Raw genomic sequence first — 20,157 nt, 5'->3', positions numbered from 1 at the left:
CATTCCTGAAGGAATTTTGAGGCAGATTTTTTTTTGTCTTACAATAAACGCTGTGAGAACATACCCTATAAGTGTAGTGCTTGTTTTTAGCCTTTTTCTGTCTTTCTCAAAACAATTTTTGGTAGGGGTGCCCTGAGGAAATTTTTATTTTTCCAGTGGTGCCTCAAGTCCGAAAAGGTCGGGAAACACTGTACTGGACTACAGGATCACGCCGGTTTATGCAAGGATCCCATTGTGGAGCAGCTCAGTTCGTCATGTGAACAGGGCCTATGTGAGTACAATTTTTTTTTGTTTGGGGGCACTGTCTACAAGTGGGAGGTGGGGGGCTGTATGACACAATCTACAAGGAGGAGGTGGAGCATTATGGCACTGTCTAGAGAGAGGCTGTATGACACAATCTACGGGGGGCACTATCTACAAGGAGGGGGCTTTGTGTGGCATGCAGGGGAGGAGGGCATAATACTGTTTGGGGGCCAGTAAGCGGACATTATACTCTGTAAGGGCACTACATGGGGCAATATACTTTGTGTGGCACTTAGGGGGCATAATACCGTGTGGGCACAATTAGAGGACAAAATACTGTGTCCTTGAAGGAGTTATAATATATTATATTATTAAATATTATTATTATATTCTATGGGGGCACTAAAGGGGCATTATACTGTGTGGGGGCACTATATAGGGCATTATACTGTGGCGGATATTCTACTTTTTTTATGGATCTCATTTTCACACGGGGCTCAATTTCTGTCCTAAGGCCGGCCCTGTCTGCGTGGCCCAAACGTACTTTCCCTGCAGTGCCTCCGTACTTGTCCTCCATCGAGCACATCTGGGACGCCATTAATCGGCATTTGCAAATGGAGCTGCCAGTAGCCAATCTTGATGATTTGTGTGTCCAAGTGCATTTAGCATGGCATAACATTCCTCAGACAACCATTAATAACCTCATTGATAGCATGCCAAGGCATGTAAGTGCATGTATTTCTGCGCATCGGGCAATTTTGGTCGGTGCAAGGAGGGCCGATCAACGAGACAGCTCATTGATCAGCGCTCGTTTGCTCCTGTCACAAGGAGCTGTATATGGGGACGAGCGCTCGTTACTCCGATCGTTCATCCCCATATATTATTATCATGTCGGCAGCAGGTCTGGCTATTTATACAAGGAGATGTGCTGCCGACAATGATAATTTTTCAGTCTCTTAAAATGATACTATCATCAGGAGAATGAGTGTTTGCTCTTTCATCTGTTGATTGCTGCCCTACTTGCGCAGGGCAATTATAATTCAAATATAATTCTATGAACGCTTGTCTGCCTGATAATTGCCCAGTGTAAAAGTGCCTTAACTCATACCTGCTACCGAATAAGTGAAGATTTTTGGAATATTTTGTTTCTATTTTTTTAACATTTGCATACCATTAAAGGGATAATTCCATGAAGGACATTTATGACATATCCACAATATATTTTATAAATGTCAGATAGATGCAGCTCCCACATCTGGGACCCGCACCTATCTCTAGAACGAGGCCCCCTAAATCCCGTTCAAGCTGTTTGTGCTCACGCTGCCTCTCGGCCACTTACTGATTACATGGTCGGTAGTTACAAAAATATCATAACTACGCTGTTTCCTTAACTCCCATAGACCAGAATAGTAGTTACGGAAACAGCGAAGCTCGCATGCTACACTGCTTCCATAACTGCCATGCACTACTATTGGAGTTACGGAAGCAGCGCAGCTCAGGAGCAGCTTGAGGAGTTTATATATATATATATATATATATATATATATATATATATATATATATATATACAGTGAAGGAAATAAGTATTTGATCCCTTGCTGATTTTGTAAGTTTTCCCACTGTCAAAGTCATGAACAGTCTAGAATTTTTAGGCTAGGTTAACTTTACCAGTGAGAGATAGATTATATAAAAAAAAAAAAAATAAAATCACATAGTCAAAATTATATATATTTATTTGCATTGTGCACAGAGAAATAAGTATTTGATCCCCTACCAACCATTAAGAGTTCAGCCTCCTCCAGACCAGTTACACGCTCCAAATCAACTTGGTGCCTGCATTAAAGACAGCTGTCTTAAATGGTCACCTGTAAAAACTACTCCTGTCCACAGACTCAATTAATCAGTCTGACTCTTACCTCTACAACATGGGCAAGACCAAAGAGCTTTCTAAGGATGTTAGGGACAAGATCATAGACCTGCACAAGGCTGGAATGGGCTACAAAACCATAAGTAAGACGCTGGGTGAGAAGGAGAAAACTGTTGGTGCAATAGTAAGAAAATGGAAGACATACAAAATGACTGTCAATCGACATCGATCTGGAGCTCCATGCAAAATCTCACCTCGTGGGGTATCCTTGATCCTGAGGAAGGTGAGAGCTCAGCCGAAAACTACACGGGGGGAACTTGTTAATGATCTCAAGGCAGCAGGGACCACAGTCACCAAGAAAACCATTGGTAACACATTACGCCGTAATGGATTAAAATCCTGCAGTGCCCGCAAGATCCCCCTGCTCAAGAAGGCACATGTACAGGCCCGTCTGAAGTTTGCAAATGAACATCTGGATGATTCTGAGAGTGATTTGGAGAAGGTGCTGTGGTCAGATGAGACTAAAATTGAGCTCTTTGGCATTAACTCAACTCGCCGTGTTTGGAGGAAGAGAAATGCTGCCTATGACCCAAAGATCACTGTCCCCACTGTCAAGCATGGAGGTGGAAACATTATGTTTTGAGGGTGTTTCTCTGCTAAGGGCACAGGACTACTTCACCGCATCAATGGGAGAATGGATGGAGCCATGTATCGTCAAATTCTGAGTGACAACCTCCTTCCCTCCACCAGGACATTAAAAATGGCTCGTGGCTGTGTCTTCCAGCACGACAATGACCCGAAACATACAGCCAAAGAGGAGTGGGCCAAAATTCCATCTAACATGTGTGCAAACCTCATCATCAACTACAAAAAACGTCTGACTGCTGTGCTTGCCAACAAGGGTTTTGCCACCAAGTATTAAGTCTTGTTTGCCAAAGGGATCAAATACTTATTTCTCTGTGCATAATGCAAATAAATATATATAATTTTGACAATGTGATTTTCCGTTTTTTTTTTTATATATATATAATCAATCTCTCACTGGTAAAATTAACCTAGCCTAAAAATTCTAGACTGACAGTGGGATTCTTTGACAGTGGGCAAACTTATAAAATCAGCAAGGGATCAAATACTTATTTCCTTCACTGTATATATATATATATATATATATATATATAGCAAAAAAGAAAGCAGCAGCACTCACACAGAAATTGTTGATCAGGTGCCCAGCAAAACGTCCCGATCCTCGGACGTAATGTAATGTATAGAAAAATAAACTTTGCAGCACTCCAATATGAAAAAAAGTGGTGGTTTATTCACTCCAGATACAACAGCAACGTTTCAATCCTACAATAGGATCTTTATCAAGCCTGTTGTATCTGGAGTGAATAAACCACCACTTTTTTCATATTGGAGTGCTGCAAAGTTTCTTTATATATATATATATATATATATATATATATATATATTAATGCCTTATATTGAGTTAAGTCAAAATTAATCCATACCTGTGGTATAAGATAAAGGCTGAGTATTCGGGAAACAGCAATGGAAATTTCTGAATAAGTTTCTCCCACAACTGCTTTAATGGGACCTATATTTTTTCTATAGTTGCAGTCTGTAGAATTTTGAATAGTTGCAAAGTCTGGAAGAAACTTTAGTGTTGATTGAACAGCCTTTAAAGTATAAGAACATGAATCGTGAATCTCATAGCCCAATTTAATTCCTTGCAACAGGGTGGAATTATTAATCTTTTCAATGGCATAGATCATGGAAAGAGCTTCAATCATGCTTCGCACATATAAACTGAAATAAACAAAATGACACAAATCAGATAGAAGAAAAAATGGAAAAATAAAAACACACTGCATATATAAGCTTTTACTAATGCTTTGCAAAACTTGGTTCAGGCCAGGATCACACAAACATTTTGGTACAGTTATTGGTGCAGTTTATGCCTTTTTTTTCTTTATACCTTTCCATCCACTTCTTTCTTTCACCCAAAAAACTGAGCCAGAAAATACATCAATCCTGTGTAATCCTGGCTTCAGTGCAGCAATCATAGTTAATATTAAAGGGAATGTGTCTCTAGAATTTTTTTTTTTTTTTTTTTTTTTCAGTTAAACAGTTAGTATATAAGTGATTACACATTGTTTAATTTTTTTTTATTTTTTCACAAGTCAGGAAATATTATAAATTAGATTCTAATTTATAACATTTCCATGTCCTGGTCACTAGAAGGAGCAATTCCCAAAATTGCAGCATTGGCAATGTGGTAAAGCAGCCTCATTGCTTTATGCTGCAAATTTGGGGTGGACACACTCGCTCTAGTATCCTCACACAATCTTCAAACCTCCTACACTGAATCTTCAAACCTCCTACAATGTGTGCCGCCATTTTCTGAGCGAAATCACAGTGTAGGAGGATTAGATACAGTGGTAATCAGACAGTATAACATGAACATAATACACACATCACATACACAAACATAACTTACCTGCTCCTGCCGCCGCTGCCGCCTCCACTCCTATGCCTTGCGTCTTCGCTGCCTTGAACATATGGCCCGGACGCCGCGACCGGAAGTCGTCATCTTACTGTCCGGCCGCGGCTTCCGGTCCACATAAAAATGGCGCCGGATGTCGCTCTACCAAAGACCTGCCTTTTGCATGCGCCGTTCCCACACAGACGGCGTACGCTATAGTGAATGGAACGGCTCCCGTTCGCATTCTCTATGGGGATGTATGTGCCGTATTCCATCTCTGTATGAGTCGTTAATCGACACATACAGAGATGAAAAAAAATGGCAGCCCCATAGAGAAGTAAAAGTAAGAATAAAGTAAAAAGTACAACACAAGAACACAAATAAATAAAATGTATTTTAATATCAAACTAAAAGCAATATTATATAAAAAAAAATTTTTAGTGACACCTTCCCTTTAAGCAGTTGTGCTGGCAAGGCAAAGGAATTATCAGTTCCTTGCCCAATCACTTGCTGCTTTTTCTGTAACACATGTGGAACAATGGCGTCATCATGCCACTCTTCACAGCGGAAACTGTGTGTGGGACTCCCTACAGGGAGCACTATCTACAGGGTGCACAGTGTGTGAAACTTTCTACAGGGGACACTGTGTGTAGCACTGTCTAGAGGGGAAGCTGTGTGTGGTACTATCTACAGAAGGCACTGTGTGTGGCTATATCTACAGGAGGCACAGTGTGTGTGTGTGTGTGTGTGTGTGTGTGTGTCACTCACTACAGAGAGAATACTGCGGCGCTTTCTACAGCTGGTACTGTGTGTGGCATTTTATACAGGGTATAACTCTACAGAGGGCACTATGTGTGGCACTCTCTTCAGGGGGCACAATGTGGCTCTCTCAATAGTGGGCATTATGTTTGTGGCACTCTCTACAGGGAGCAGAATGTGTGGTACTATCTACAGGGTGCACTATGTTGAACACATATGCGAACATTCAGTGTTAACCCAAACATTTTCAAAATAAAATAGTTTTTTATTGAGACATAATAAAAATACAAAATGCAAATAGTAGCATAAAAATAGATTTAAAATATAAGTCCTCACAGTAAAGAAATACTGAGTCGGCTACTGGCCATAACATCTATACCATAGTATAGTACATTGTAAATAAACAGCCATGGTAAGTCAGAACAAACAAGTAGAGAGCTATGAAATAGACCATCAAAATAGATAGACAGTAATGGCAAGGTGGCCAGAAAATGAGAAAAACAATTGACAAACCATGCAGATATACAATGGGGTAAAGAGTAGCGATGTGCCAGGAGCCCACTTACACCCAACGTGTTTCGCCACCAGTCTTCGTCAGGGGGAAAAGGATCCTTTTGAGATCCTGCAACAGATTAACCGTCTCCCACAAGCTTTGCTGCCTCCTACCCTCAGACTCATTTCATGTGTCCCTCCTGAAGCCTGTGGTGCTGAACCGCTACACTAAAAACCCTAGCTCTGCAGTTGCTCCCAACGTTTTGTCCGATGTGTTTGAGGTAAAATAGATCCTGGACTTCAAGAAAGTAGGAGGAAGAACGTTTTATTTGGTGGATTGGAAGGGGTTTTGTCCAGAGGAGAGGTCTTGGGAGCCAGAAGAGAACCTCAATGCCCCTACCCTCATGAAGAAGTTCCTCTCTCGCTCTGGCCCCAAGAAGAGGCGGAGTAAGAGGGGGGATACTGTAACATCCATGGCCGCGGTCTGTCGGGACTACTCACCCCACGACAGCCGTAGCCATGGGCTTGTGAGCACTGGTCTGCATCTCTTCCACAGGACATGCCAGCACTCACTTCCACTCCACTCTGCTGTGTCCCTTAGGGTGCGCGCACATGTTTAACATCTCTAATTAGCCCATGATCATCCTGGACTTAAGTAGGGTCCTGCCCTTTTGCTCATTGCCTGAGCATTGTTCGTCTGTTAGTCTTCAAAATGGTCCATTAGTGTTATCCTGTTCCCGTTGTTCCCTTGACCTGCTACCTGTATCCTGTATCCCGTGTTGTAGTTGTTCCTGTGCCCGCTATAGTGTTGGAGTCGAGTTCTGCCATCTGCCACATCTGCTGTGTTACAACACATCTGGTGTCATATGTCTCATCTGCATCACGTGCCTAGCCGTTGCTACTGTCTGGACTATCACAGGTACCCTTGTGATTGGACTATATATATTATCATGGTACACTATAGTTTAGCCAGCTGCCATCCCACTACGGCGGTGCAGCCCAGTGGGTGCACACACCCACAGATAGTGACAGTATGCTTACATAATTATATACATAGTGTGCAAATCCAGTTAAACATTCTGGACAGGGAGACACACATGTGAAAGTTTATATGTTATTACTGATATGTACAAACATATTTATTTAGATTCCACATTAATTTACAGTTTTTTGGGAATAGTGTAATTATTATATTTGATTATTATAATCAGAATAATTTTCCGTGATGCTCTACATGGCGCCCCCAATTTTCCGCACGTATATGTTTGTCAGTCAAGTAGGAAACCTGATGTTAGAACTTTCAATTTGTCACCTGCTTGGGGGCCCCCCACATACAATTGCACTCATTTGTATCCACGTCCATAGGGCTGAGATACATTTGACAGTGGTGGCGGGGCAAGGGAAGAATCAGTTCTCTTTCCTGCCATTCGGCGCTTTTCTTATGATGCAGGCGGCGATTGGATTCACCATATGATCTAAAGCGAGATAATGGGTGGTAGTAGAGATGAGCGAACTTATGAAAAGTTCGGTTCGGCTGGTTCGCCAAATTTCACGAAAAAGTTCGATTCGGACCGAACCTGTAATTTCCGTGCGCCGAGCATGGTACTGTCCAGGGTGCTGAAAGAGTTAATGGGCTGCACTAACTCTTTCAGCAACCTTGACAGTACCATGCTCGGCGCGTGGAAAATACAATTTTAATGTAATAAAAAAAAATAAAAAATACGTTCATACTTACATTCCTCCTGTCCGGCCTCCAGCGATGACGTTTCATCCATGTCACCGCTGCAGCCAATCACAGGCTGTAGTGGCGGTCACGCACGTCAGGATGACGTCAGAAGGCCGGCCTCCAGGGATGACGCTTCATCCCACGTGACCGCCTCTGCAGCCAATCACAGGCTGCAGCCGCCTCTGCAGCCAATCACAGGCTGCAGCGGCCTCTGCAGCCAATCACAGGCTGTAGTGGCGGTCACGCACGTCAGGATGACGTCAAAAGGCCGGCCTCCAGGGATGACGCTTCATCCCACGTGACCGCCTCTGCAGCCAATCACAGGCTGCCGCGTCAGGAAAGAAGGTCGGACTGGAGGAAGAAGAGGGACTCGTCACCAAGACAACGACCGGGTACGTATGAAATGCTTTTTATTTTATTTTTAATCAGCAGCCTCTTTTCTCTATCAGTCATTGATAGAGACAAGTGGCTGCCGATTAGTATAATATTTTTGTAATGTTTTTTCTGCCCGCCTGGGTTCAGTCAAAACGTGTTCGGCCGAACCCGGTGAAGTTCGGATTCGCTGCGAACCGAACTTTTTGCGATGTTCGGACCGAAACCGGCTTCGGATGTCCCGGTTCGCTCATCTCTAGGTGGTAGCATTATTTTTGTGAAATAGCAACTCTCATTGCATTTGTGCTGTATTTATATGTTGAGCTTGGTTCTGATAGTGTATTTATGTACTGAGCTTGGTTTTGTTCCTGTATTTATGTATTCAGCTTGGTTCTGGTACTGTATTTATGTACTGAGCTTTGTTCTGGTGCTGTATTTATGGATTGAGCTTGGTTTTGTTACTGTAATTATGCACTGAGCTTGATTCTGGTGCTGTACTTATGGATTGAGCTTGGTTCTGTTACTGTATTTATGTACTGGGCTTTGTTCTGGTGCTGTACTTATGAATTGAGCTTTGTTCTGGTACTGTATTTATGTACTGAGCTTTGTTCTGGTGCTGTATTTATGTACTGAGCTTGGTTCTGGTGCTGTATTTATGCCCTGAGCTTTGGTATGAAACTATATGTATTTTCTGCGCTTGGTCCTGGTACTGTATTTTTGTACTGATCTTGGGTCTGGAACTGTATGTACCATATGTACTGAACTTGGTTCTGGTGCTGTATTTATGTAGTGAACTTGGTCCAGGTGCTATATATATGTACTGAGATTGGTTCTGGTGATATATTTATGTACTGAGCTGGGTTCTAGTGCTGTATTTATGTACTGAACATGGTTCCGGTGCTGTAATTATGTAATTAAATTTTATTTATGTACATAGCTTGGTTTCTATGCTGTAGCTAAGTAAAGAGCTTGGTGCTGGTGCTGTATATATGTACTGAGCTTGGTTCTAGTACTGTATATATGTACTGAATGTAACGACCAGCAGATTTGTGGACCCACTGGGCTACTCCGCCAAATTGACATAGGGCCACCTCTAAGGAGATTGCCTAAGCAGCCTCCCCAGTCTTAACCTCTCTACAGAGATCTCAACTGCCAGGTTGCTATCTCTTAAGGTGGTCCCAGCAGAGTGTCTGCTGGCCAAACAGTAGCTAGGCACACACAGGCAGATGGTACCTTGGTGGTAGCAGGATACAGGCTGGTGCCGGATCACTGGAAGCAGGCAGGTGCCGTATTACTGGAAGCAGGCTGATGCCAGATTACTGGCTTCCAAAAGCTATAATTTTTTATTTTTCCGTCTATATAGCCATGTGAGGGCTTGTTTTTTGCTGTACAAGTTGTAGTTTTTCATGGAACCATTTATTGTACCACATAATGTACTAGGAAGTTGCAAAAAAGTTATTTGTGGGGTGAAATGGGCAAAAAACAGCGATAACACCATTTTTGGGGGGTGTTTTTACAGCGTCCATCTGGTGGTAAAAACTACATATTTACCTTATTCTAAAGGTTGATACGATTACGGCGATACCAAATTTATATGTTTTATTTAATGTTTTACCACTTTTAAAAAAATAAAACTATTTGATAAATTAAGAAAAACTTTTGTGTAGCCATATTCTGAGAGCCATAACTTTTTAATTTTTCCATCAATAGGGCTTCAATTTTGTGCGGTGAGCTGTCATTTGCACCTATATAATTTTGGGGTATATGCGACTTTTTGATCACTTTTTATTTCATTTTTTTGGAGCGCTAAGGTGAACAAAAAACAGCAATTTGCGTGTTTTATATATATTTTTGTTTTACTGCATTCACCGAGCAGGTTAAACAACACTATATTGTGATAGTCCGGACTTTTATGGACGTGGCGATATCACTTATGTTAACTTTTATTGTTTTTTAACATTGATTTAGGGCAAAAATGTGAAAAGGTTTTTTTTTTTAACATTAAAAACCCCTTTATTTAACAGTTCTTTACTTTTTTTTATTAGTCCCCCTAGGGGACCTGAAGCAGCGATCATTGTATCGCTTGCATGATATACTGCAATACTAATGTATTGCAGTATATCGTGATTCTGACGGTCTCCTTTGAAGCCCTGCCCTATGTTAGGCTGCCATAACAACCATTGTTACCGGCCGATCGTGCCGCGGGGGTGAGCGTGATGGCCTGTTTGAGGGGGCGCCCCCTTGATTCTAACACTTTAAATGCCATGGTCTCGATTGACCGTGGCATTTAAGATGTTAAACGGGCGGAATCAAAGTGAACTTTGATTCCGTCCGTTGCAGTGAGGTGTCGGCTGTGTAACACCTGCTGTGTATGGAGCGAGCTCAGCCCATTAGCTAGCTCCATACTTCCCCTTAAGCCTTATCACGTACAGTTACGTGATAATGCGTTAAGGGGTTAAGAAACGGCATGAACGCATGCGCACACCCTACAGTCACAGTACAGGGGAGCAGGCAGGGAGCATAGTGCACTGGCGTCTCCCTTCCCAGAATGAACAGACCGACGGCCGCACCCACCGGTAGTAGAGAGATGCAGGCCGCCGGCACTATACTGAACTTTGTCCTGGTTATGTTTTTATATACTGAGTTTTGTTCTGGTACTGTATTTATGTACTGAGCTTTGTTCTGGAGCTGTATACATATGCTGAACTTGGTTCTGAGCTGTTTTTATATACTGGGCTTTGTTTTGGTGCTGTATATATGTACTGAGCATGGTTCTGGTGCTGTATAAATGTACTGGGCTTGGTTTTGGCACTGTATTTATGTTATGAATTTAATCTAATACTGTACCTGTACACTAAACTTTTTATTTGGGGGTTGTGTGGAAAAGCTGTAAGATTTGTCGCGACGTGATGCACAACTCTACACAGTGCACAGACTAAATAGAATGAATATGCACATATACTGTAAGTTTATAAGTAATGGGTGAGTTTAATACCATGAGTGTGGGTAGAGAGTTACAGTATACATGCGTATGTAATTATATACATAGTTTCGCTAATTGAAACGTATTTGCTCATCATTTGGCAAAATACTTATTATTTGTTATCGTTTGGCACTGCTTATTGCTCACTTTATGGCTTTGTAATCTACTCTATGTGTGAGACTATTAATTGTGCTGTAACGTATATGGCATTATTATTTGTACACCGTATAACACTGCTATCTGGCAATGATATTTCATAAGTGTTTGGTACAACTATTTGCGTACAGTATTGTATTTGCAACTACACCACTTTTTGTTTGCATTTATTTTTTAAAGTGGTGGTGTTATCAATAGAAATGGCAATATATAAGTACAATATACATTTTAGAGTGACTTTGTAAAGTATTGTTATTAAAAAAAAATGTTTCCTTACAGAAATATGGTAATCATCTGATTGTACTAGCACCCCCTGGTGTTCAAATGTATAGGTCTCTGGACGTCATTCTAGAGAATGTCAAATGTGCATGCACAGTAAAATACCTTTTAAAGAAACAGGCATATATTTAAGGCTAGACATATGTCTTACTTCTATGTACATCTCAGACTTCCTGCTGTAAGGGCAAAGCTTTATTCACACGGCCGGGTGTCAAATCGGCTGTGTAAAACGGACATTTTTCATGGTTCATTTTCACACACGCGGGATACATTTTCACGGATCCCTCATAGACGTAAGTCTATTAAGGGATCCGGGAAACCGGGAAAAAATAGTAAATGTCCAATTTCTTCCCAGGCCGTTGACACAGTCCGTTAAACAAAAAATGGCTGCGTGAATAGCTCCATAGACATGCATTGATTTTAATAATGCTGTTAAAAAAACGTCCGTCGCCTGGCCGATTATACCTGTCATGTGAATAAGGCCGTAAAGGCATTAGATAAACTCCTCACCAGTCGGTGCTGCACTCCTCCTTATTAGGGACAGAGACAGTGAACTGCTTATCTAATGTTTTTTTTCCTCACTGCTTGCAGTCTGTATACCTCTAAGGGGGAGTTCACACAGAGTTTTTTTACTAGCTTTTTTACGCAAAAAACGCGTCGGAAAACGCGCCAAAAAACGGCCGAAAATGCCTTCCATTGATTTCAATGGGAGGCGGAGGTAATTTTTCCGCGAGTGGAAAAACCGGCTCGCGGGAAAAAGAAGGCACATGCTCAATCTACGGTCGTTTATGCCTCTGACCTCCCATTGACATCAATGGGAGGCAGAGAAAGCGTATTTTGCGGTGTTTTATACCCGTGGTGCTCAATGGCCGCAGGCGAAAACCTCCTGTGAAAAACGCCACTAAAATCGGCGTGCAGGCAGAGGAAAATCTGCCTCAAAATTCCAAACTGAGTTTTGAGGCAGATTTTCCTCCTGCAAAAAAACTCTGTGTGAACCCAGCCTTACTGCTCATGCTGGGCTTTCTTTCTCTCTGTTTGTTTCACTGATAAAAGCAGAAGCTGCACGTCTAATAGAGCTTTACTAGAATGGTGTGGAGAGACCTATACATTTGCACACCAGTGGGTGCTATTACAAGCAGTAGAGTTTTGACAAAGGCCAGATTGTGGCCGAAACTTTAACATATTTTCTCTATTTCATTGCCTGATCCGAAAATTAAACATTTTCTTTACATATTGATCAGAGGAGTGCTTGAGTTTATCTTGTTAATAGTGAACAATACCTAACAGGAATAACATAGCATGGTGCTTTCCAGCTTTTTTCTTATACTTCATATCTAGTGAGAAAAATATTTTTTTTAATGAGTGAAAAAAGAACAGTTTGCATGGGGTGCAGCCTAATCTAAGGCTGTCCAGTCCTACCCCTGTTGGTTCCCCACATTAATGAACCCGTTCAGAAAAGTTATTGTGTACAGTGTAAACATTTGCACTACTGCTAGTTATATTTCCTTTCTTGGAAAGTATGTATAAGAAGAGGCTACAGGCTGCCTGTGGCATGGGGACCACACAGACCTCTGCATAGATACATAAATCGGCTTATATTACGTATCTAAAGATAAAGTTTGTCTTGCTATACTTGTGCTTCTCCAGTGAAGCACGTGTGAATATACCCTTGAAATCAACAGAATTCAAACCTTTTAAATGGAAGCAGTTAGAACTCTGGCTACAAGGGTTGTGTTATCTGCAGTAATAAAGTTAGAATAGCCAGAGCTGGTCACTCAAGTACTTAAAGATGGCCATACACCATCTATAGCTGTCGTCCAAACACTTGGACGACACCTATTCCTCCTGACCTCCCCATAGACCTCCATATTCCTACTGACCTCCCCATAGACCTGCATACACTTACACGCTCAGACAAGCGTGCAAGAAGAGGCTGGACGCAGCCTGCAGGGATTAAGGGAAGCCGACATGACCGTCCTGGTAGGGAAAGGGTTAATTAGGTGAGGGAGAGTTGGAGGGAGTTGGAGGGGGGACGGGGAGGAGTTAAGGGGGACGGGGGGCCGTTACTGAGCTTCCCGCTGTTTCTCGGCATTGAGCCGGAAGCAGCGGGAGGAGTAACACGGAAACAGTAAGCTCCCACCCTCCCGCCCTTGGTTTGTTACTCCTTAGGTCTTATGTACGTCCGTCTATGAGCGTTGTGTTTTATTTGTGTGCTTATTTAACATGTTTTTCTTTTTTCCGGAGTAGGTTCTGTTGTCATGGCAGCTGGCGGGGGGAGTCCTTGAGGCCAGTCAGTACAAAATGGTGGGGGGGTCGCATCGGGGGTATGCGTCCCCCAAAAAAGGTACATGGTTGAAGACTTCATCGGGTGTTATCCCTTTGAAGTGGTCTTCTGGTAGAAGGTATATCACTTGAAGGCTTCATCGGGTGTTATCCCTTTGAAGTGGACTTCTAGTGGTCGGTATATCACTTGAGGGCTTCATCGGGTGTTATCCCCTTGAAGTGGACTTCTAGTGGTTGGAGCCATCTGCAGAGGTGAACGGTGCTTCCGAGCTGGTTTACGGCTGGAGGTAATTGGTGGTTTGCAGATGGCTAATTCGGTGTGTTCTTAAAAAAGGAATATCTGAAGGGGCTTCAAGGACTTCCTCTGCTCGGGTTAATGTTAACGTTAACTTGTTATTTACGATTCTGACCCATGTTGGGTCATGTGAATTATTAGGAGGAATTCTCTGGTGGATTCCTAACTAGTTATCCGAATGTTTCGGATTTAAATTGTTTTTATAAAACTGTGAAATTAATAAACGGCTGCTGTGGCCATTTCACATCCAACCTCGGTGTCATGTGTCTTTACTAAAGTGGCGGTGGTGGGATAGTATGGTCTAAGGTTAACACACGACTCTACTTAGGCAGGTCAAGTGTTCTCAATAGGAATAGGTGAAATTGCAGCTGCCAGACACTTCTAGCAGTGGTTTATCCCCCCATGATAACATGCCCAATCCCTTTTTCCCCCTGATATCTGCAGAATGAACGTCAGCCAAACATCTAATACACATTAGATGTTCAGCCAGTTCCGCCTAAATCGGCAGATTCGGCTGACTTAAAGAGGATCTGTCACTGGTTTAGTAATGCCCAATCTCCTAGCTAATCCAATAGATGCTGCCACGCTGATAATGGTAGTGAAAATTGTGTCCCAAAACGTTTATTATTTTAACCCCTTTGGGACAAAGCCATTTTTTTTTTTCATTTTCGTTTTTCACTCCCCGCATTCCAAGAGCCATAACTTTTTTTATTTTTCTGTCAATAGAGTGGTGTGTGAGCTTATTTTTTTGCGGGATGAGTTGTAGTTTCTTTTGCTACCATTTATAGTTCCATGTAATGTACTGGGAAACTGAAAAAAAATTATTTGTGGGCTGAAGTTGGAAAAAACTGTGATTCCTCAATTGTTTTTTGGGTTTAGTTTTTACTGATTTCACCATGCGGTAAAAACGACAACTTATCTTTATTCTATGGCTCAATGCGATTACGGTGATACCAAATGTATATAGTTTTTTTTTATATTTTACTACTTTTATTGATAATAAACTTTTTGTTTAAAAAAAAATGTTTGGTTTCGCCACATTCTGAGAGCCATAACCTTTTTATTTTTTCACCGGATGAGCGGTGTGAGGGCTTATTTTTTGCGGGACGAGCTGTAGTTTTTATCGGTACTACTTTTTGGTACGTAGAACTTTTTGATCACTTTTTATTACATTTTTTTTAGAGCTAAATTCACCAAAAAATAGCGATTTTGGCGGTTTACTTTTTTTATGGTGTTGACCGTGCGCATTAAATAATGCTATATTGTAATAGTTCAGACTTTTATGGATGCAGCGATACCAATTCTGTTAACTTTTTTATTTTTTACAATACTTTAGGGGGGAAATGAAAAAAGGGGGGTTTTTTTAACTTGTAATTTTTTTTGCAACAATTTTTTTTTAACTTTTTTTTACACAGTTTATTAGCCCCACAGTTACACAGTTACACAGTTTATTGAACCAGCCATCATTAGATCGCTGGCACAATATACTCCAATTCTAACGTATTGCAATATATCATCATTTTTACAGGCTTCTGCTAAGCGATGAGCTGTCGGAGTGGGCCGCCCCCCTCTTTTCAAGGCCTCAGATGCATCGGTCTCGATTGACCGCAGAATTTGAGGGGTTAAACAGCCTGGAACAGCGTGATCGCTGCTCCTGGCTGTTAGTCCCGGGTGTCCGCAGAATATGGAGGGCGCTCAGAGCATGAGCGCGCTCCGAATATCACCCACCACACCCGGTCGTAATAGCACGTCTGGGTGCGTGAAGTGGTTAAAAATCATTAAATATTTTTTATATTTGCAAATGGGGCTATAATTGACAAGTGGGTGTCAACAGCAGCGATTTTCCAGAGGTGGAGCTACCTCACACCCTCGGACGCTGTCCTATCAGCATGAAGCTGCTTCACACACAGTGTGAGAGACTTAGGCTGGAGGGAAGGGGAATCAGTTAAAACAGCCATATCTCCAGATGTGGACCACCTAGAACAGGGGTTCTGGTGGCATATGAAAGTTGGGATTCTATCGCAGTTCTAGCTGTGAAAGAACCGGAGGTATCACCAGTTTAACCCCTTCCCGATATTTGACGTATCCATACGCCAAAGTCGGGTAGAGGAAGTATGGAGTGGGCTCACGCAGTGAGCTCGCTCCATACGATGACGGTGTCGGCTGTCGGTGTCGATGACGGTGTCGGCTGTATGTTACAACCGACACTTAGGAGTAACTAGCGGGTTTTTTTTCATTTTCTACCCCACAAATAATTTTTTTCCCGTTTCCTAGTACATTATACGGCAAAATAAATGGTGCTACGAAAAACTACAACTCGTCCCGCAAAAATCAAGCCCTCATAGTACTATATCGATGGAAAAATAAAGACGTTATGGCTTCTGGAATGTGGGGAGGAAAAAACGAAAATCTGAAAGTTGTTTACGACGGGAAGGGGTTAAAACACAGTCGGGAATGGAAGCTGTATACAATATGATCACCCTGTGTTGCTGGGCTGGGAAGAGGAGAACTGTATGATGCTGTTTGGGCAGCCTCATCAAGAAAACATTACACCGCCCAGAGTGAAAAGAAAGAATAACCTATACATTTGGTATAGCCAAATTAGCATATAAATGTTTTGTTTTTTAAATTACACTGCATCATAGATATTAGATTAGTTAGGAGATAGGGCATCAATAAACTAGTAATGGGGTCAGCAAAAAACAAACAAAAAACACGCAGTTCGTTTGGAGTGTTTTTGACACGATTTCTGCATTTGCTTAATAAAAAAATGCAGTAAAAAAATAAGTGTCAAAAAACATGTGCGTTTCAACATCTGCCTCAAAAACCCTGAAGGAATTTTGAGGCAGATTTTTTCTGCTTGACAAAAACTCTGTGTAAACATATCCTAAGTCCTGATTGCCATAAGTTGGTCAGGAAGTAGTTTTTCAACCATGGCAAATTGGTCTACGCCAAATGGTTTTTGTCTTTCTCTGGATCAATTGGGGATTGTAAGCATATATATATATATATATATATATGTATATATATATGTATATATATTTATATATAACATTTCATTTATCTGGGATATACATTTATCACCATAGGGAGAAGGATATGAGAGGCTGCCGATCACTTCTGGCTCTACTTATAGCATGTTAAATACAGCATGACCAATCTTTATTTTCCCTAACAGCAGACTGTTGGGCTGCCTTATACAAATTCAATTATAGTAGATACTGTTGACATTGGCGCAATCTGCCAAAAATTAACTAATGTGTATGACCAGCTTAAGTTAGCCATGTCTTATATGACAGTTACTAAAGAAGTGTTCCCCAACAAATTTTTGCGAGGGGCACTTCACCAGCATTCATCCAGGCCTGCTGCCAACTATTATGTAACCTACACATTTTATAAATATAAGGGATACATTTAAAATAAGAGATAGATACAATTCTATGACTATTACCACTAACCTGTTACATTGGAAACTATTATTCTCCGTTTTCTGTAATAAATTTGATACCCCTTTATGAATAGGAAAAAGTCCTCCAATCACAATGTCTCCTGGTAGATAAGCGGCAGTTTCTTCATTGATGATACACATCTGTACAGGTTTCCAGCAGAGACCTATAGAAATGATATGTAGCAGCACGTTCATGATGGTTATGAGCTGTGTATCCAACAGGCAGTACTCAGAAAAATATATCTTAGCGTGTTCTCTCTTGTATATTATACTATTCAGCAACAACTCATTCTGGTTTTTCCCCTTCAAAGAATTAAGTGCATTCTATAGATTTTACAAATAACATTAGCCCTAGGCTCTGTTCACAACTGCGCCTTAGTTTTGATTTATAATGGAAACTGGAAGCAGTGCCGTCGTATGATGGATACTATCAGCGCTCACCAGGTACCCACTGACTTATAATGGGGTCTGGCATGTTCCATCATGGTGCCTATCAATTTGACTAGAAGACCTGCACGACATACAGCACTTTTCTTCTCGTCAAATCTGCTAGGATCTGCAAGAGAAGTTCTGGACTGAGAGTTTGATGCAGATGTGAACAGAGCCTTACCTAATTCTACAGCTAAAAAAATTCCATTTCAGCATCACCTATAAAGTAATAAAAATTATTCAGTTAGTTATTTAAAATTATTATCCAATTTATTAGAATAATTTACAAATTTAATTGACTTAGATTAACCAAACAAATTAGGACAACAGGTCAGTGAATATTTAAAACCTAGCTTAGCCAGCAATTAACCAAATCCAGATTAATAATTGATAAAGACATTAAGGTAAAATTAGGTGATTAATAGACAGGGATTTTTTCCACATTAAGCTGGGTTCGCATGTTGTAGCACGGTCGAGATGCAGCAGTAATGTGGCCAAAACCACGCCAACATGCAGTTCTGGCACAAATTGGTTGTTAAAGGCTGAACCGATTTGCAGCTAAAACTGGGCCTCTCTTTGGCCGCAAAGTGTAAATCAAGCTGATCTCTTTATTTACAATTATACACAGTCATGGGTGAAAAAAGTGCAATTCTATGTTTTTATTTATCAGGGTCTTCTATAAACAAACAAATACCATGTAGTCTAGGGGTGCACCACCATTTTTGGTCTGAGGGCCGCATTGTCATATTAATCTGATTCAAGGGGTCGCAGGAAAACTTTTGCCTCAAAGTCTTTCGACAGTCATCACGAGTTACATATTTTAATAGCACAATTTTAGGGTATATAAATCTAGCATTTAACATTTATAATTGGTTTTGGAAGGTAACGCCATATAAAAAGAACCTGACACTGCATTTTTTTCTACGCCATTTACTGGCATGGGATGGCAATTGGAGAACAAAGGGTGGCAGGGCTTATTAAGGGACCAAGTTTGATTGTAGGCCACAAAGTAGAAGCAGGGTCACACAAGGTGACAGGGGCTCTTTGTATGTGGGGGGAGTCCTCAAGGTGGCAGGAGTTTTGTGAGGTGGTGGCGGGATCACAAGGTGGCAACGGTTCAGTGGGGAAGGGACAGAGAGACTAAAGGTGTCAGGGGCTCTATTAGTGGGGAGAGGGGGCACACAAATTCTCAGGGCTTTGTGGTGGGTTTGGGTAGAACATAAGATGTCAGGGGCTCCTTCCGCAAGGAGCAGCTGTACTAAAGGGTACTGCACCCGGGTGTGGAAAGATATGAGGTTAGTGGAACATAGTAACAGTAAAGTAGAGATATTTTAACAAATCTCATCTACATGCTGCAGAAATGTTTCACACCCAAATTAATCTGCGCTGCAAAATTTTAAATGAGCATCATGTTAATTTCTGACTCAGAAAATGTGCAGCTTTGTTATAGATTTTCCGTATTGAATTCTATGGTGAATAAAATATCCGAAATCAGATCCTATTTTTACAAATTTCGCTGCCGATTACCTACATATCCACAGCAAAATTCACAAGTCAAAATAAGTTTAAAATAAATTTTTTTATTAGTCAGTACATTTCTTTGGCTCCACTTGCACTTGTTGGAGGAGAGGGCAAAAATATCCTGGATACTCTCTATGGTTAAAAAACCCCAATATGGTGGTAGAGGATTTGAAGACACAAATGGGGAGTGTATGTGTAAAGGATCTGCCAGGCACAGCTTCTTTATCAACGCCCATAGGTAATCAGTCTGCACCTGCTTCTAGGTCTGTGAGACTGACTCCATCTTCCACCACTCAGGATGGCAGGCTTAGGAGTGGGAGAGCCTATCACAGCCTGGCCAGACGGAGCTAGCTCCCGCCCTCTGTCTATTTATACCTGCCTTTCCTGTTCCTCCTTTGCTTGTGAATCTTCTCTGTTGGTTTCCTGGCCCTGCTGCAGCTTCTTGTACTATTTGTCCCTGCTTCGTATTGACCCTGGCTTGCTGACTACTCTCCTGCTCTGCGTTTGGTACCTCGTGCTCTCCTGGTTTAACTCGGCTTGTTCACTACTCTCCTGCTCTGCGTTTGGCACCTCGTACTCTCCTGGTTTGACTCGGCTCGCTTTCTACTCTTGTTGCTCACGGTGTTGCTGTGGGCAACTGCCCCGTTTCCCTTAGGTTCTGTGTTCGCTTTTCTGTTTGTCTGTCGTGCACTTATTGAGTGTAGGGACCGTCGCCCAGTTGTACCCCGTCGCCTAGGGCGGGTCGTTGCAAGTAGGCAGGGACTGAGTGGCGGGTAGATTAGGGCACACTTGTCTGTTTCCCTACCCCCATCATTACATATT

General features: G+C 41.7%; 1 protein-coding gene across 1 annotated transcript in view; it reads right to left on the bottom strand.

Annotated features, from left to right (window-relative positions):
- The window catches only part of LOC142760505 (G-protein coupled receptor family C group 6 member A-like), a 34,102-nt gene extending 16,522 nt beyond the window's left edge, over window positions 1-17,580 (bottom strand). The window contains exons 1-2 of the mRNA XM_075863702.1: window positions 17,396-17,580; window positions 3,619-3,916 (exon numbers count right to left, since the gene is read on the bottom strand). Coding sequence (XP_075719817.1) covers window positions 3,619-3,916; window positions 17,396-17,580 — 483 coding nt within the window. The remainder of the gene's footprint in view (window positions 1-3,618; window positions 3,917-17,395) is intronic.
- Between the last annotated feature and the right edge of the window lie 2,577 nt (window positions 17,581-20,157).

This window comes from Rhinoderma darwinii, chromosome 4 (assembly GCF_050947455.1).
Source record: "Rhinoderma darwinii isolate aRhiDar2 chromosome 4, aRhiDar2.hap1, whole genome shotgun sequence".
Lineage (NCBI taxonomy): Eukaryota > Metazoa > Chordata > Amphibia > Anura > Rhinodermatidae > Rhinoderma > Rhinoderma darwinii.
This window is presented reverse-complemented; position numbering and strand designations above follow the sequence as displayed.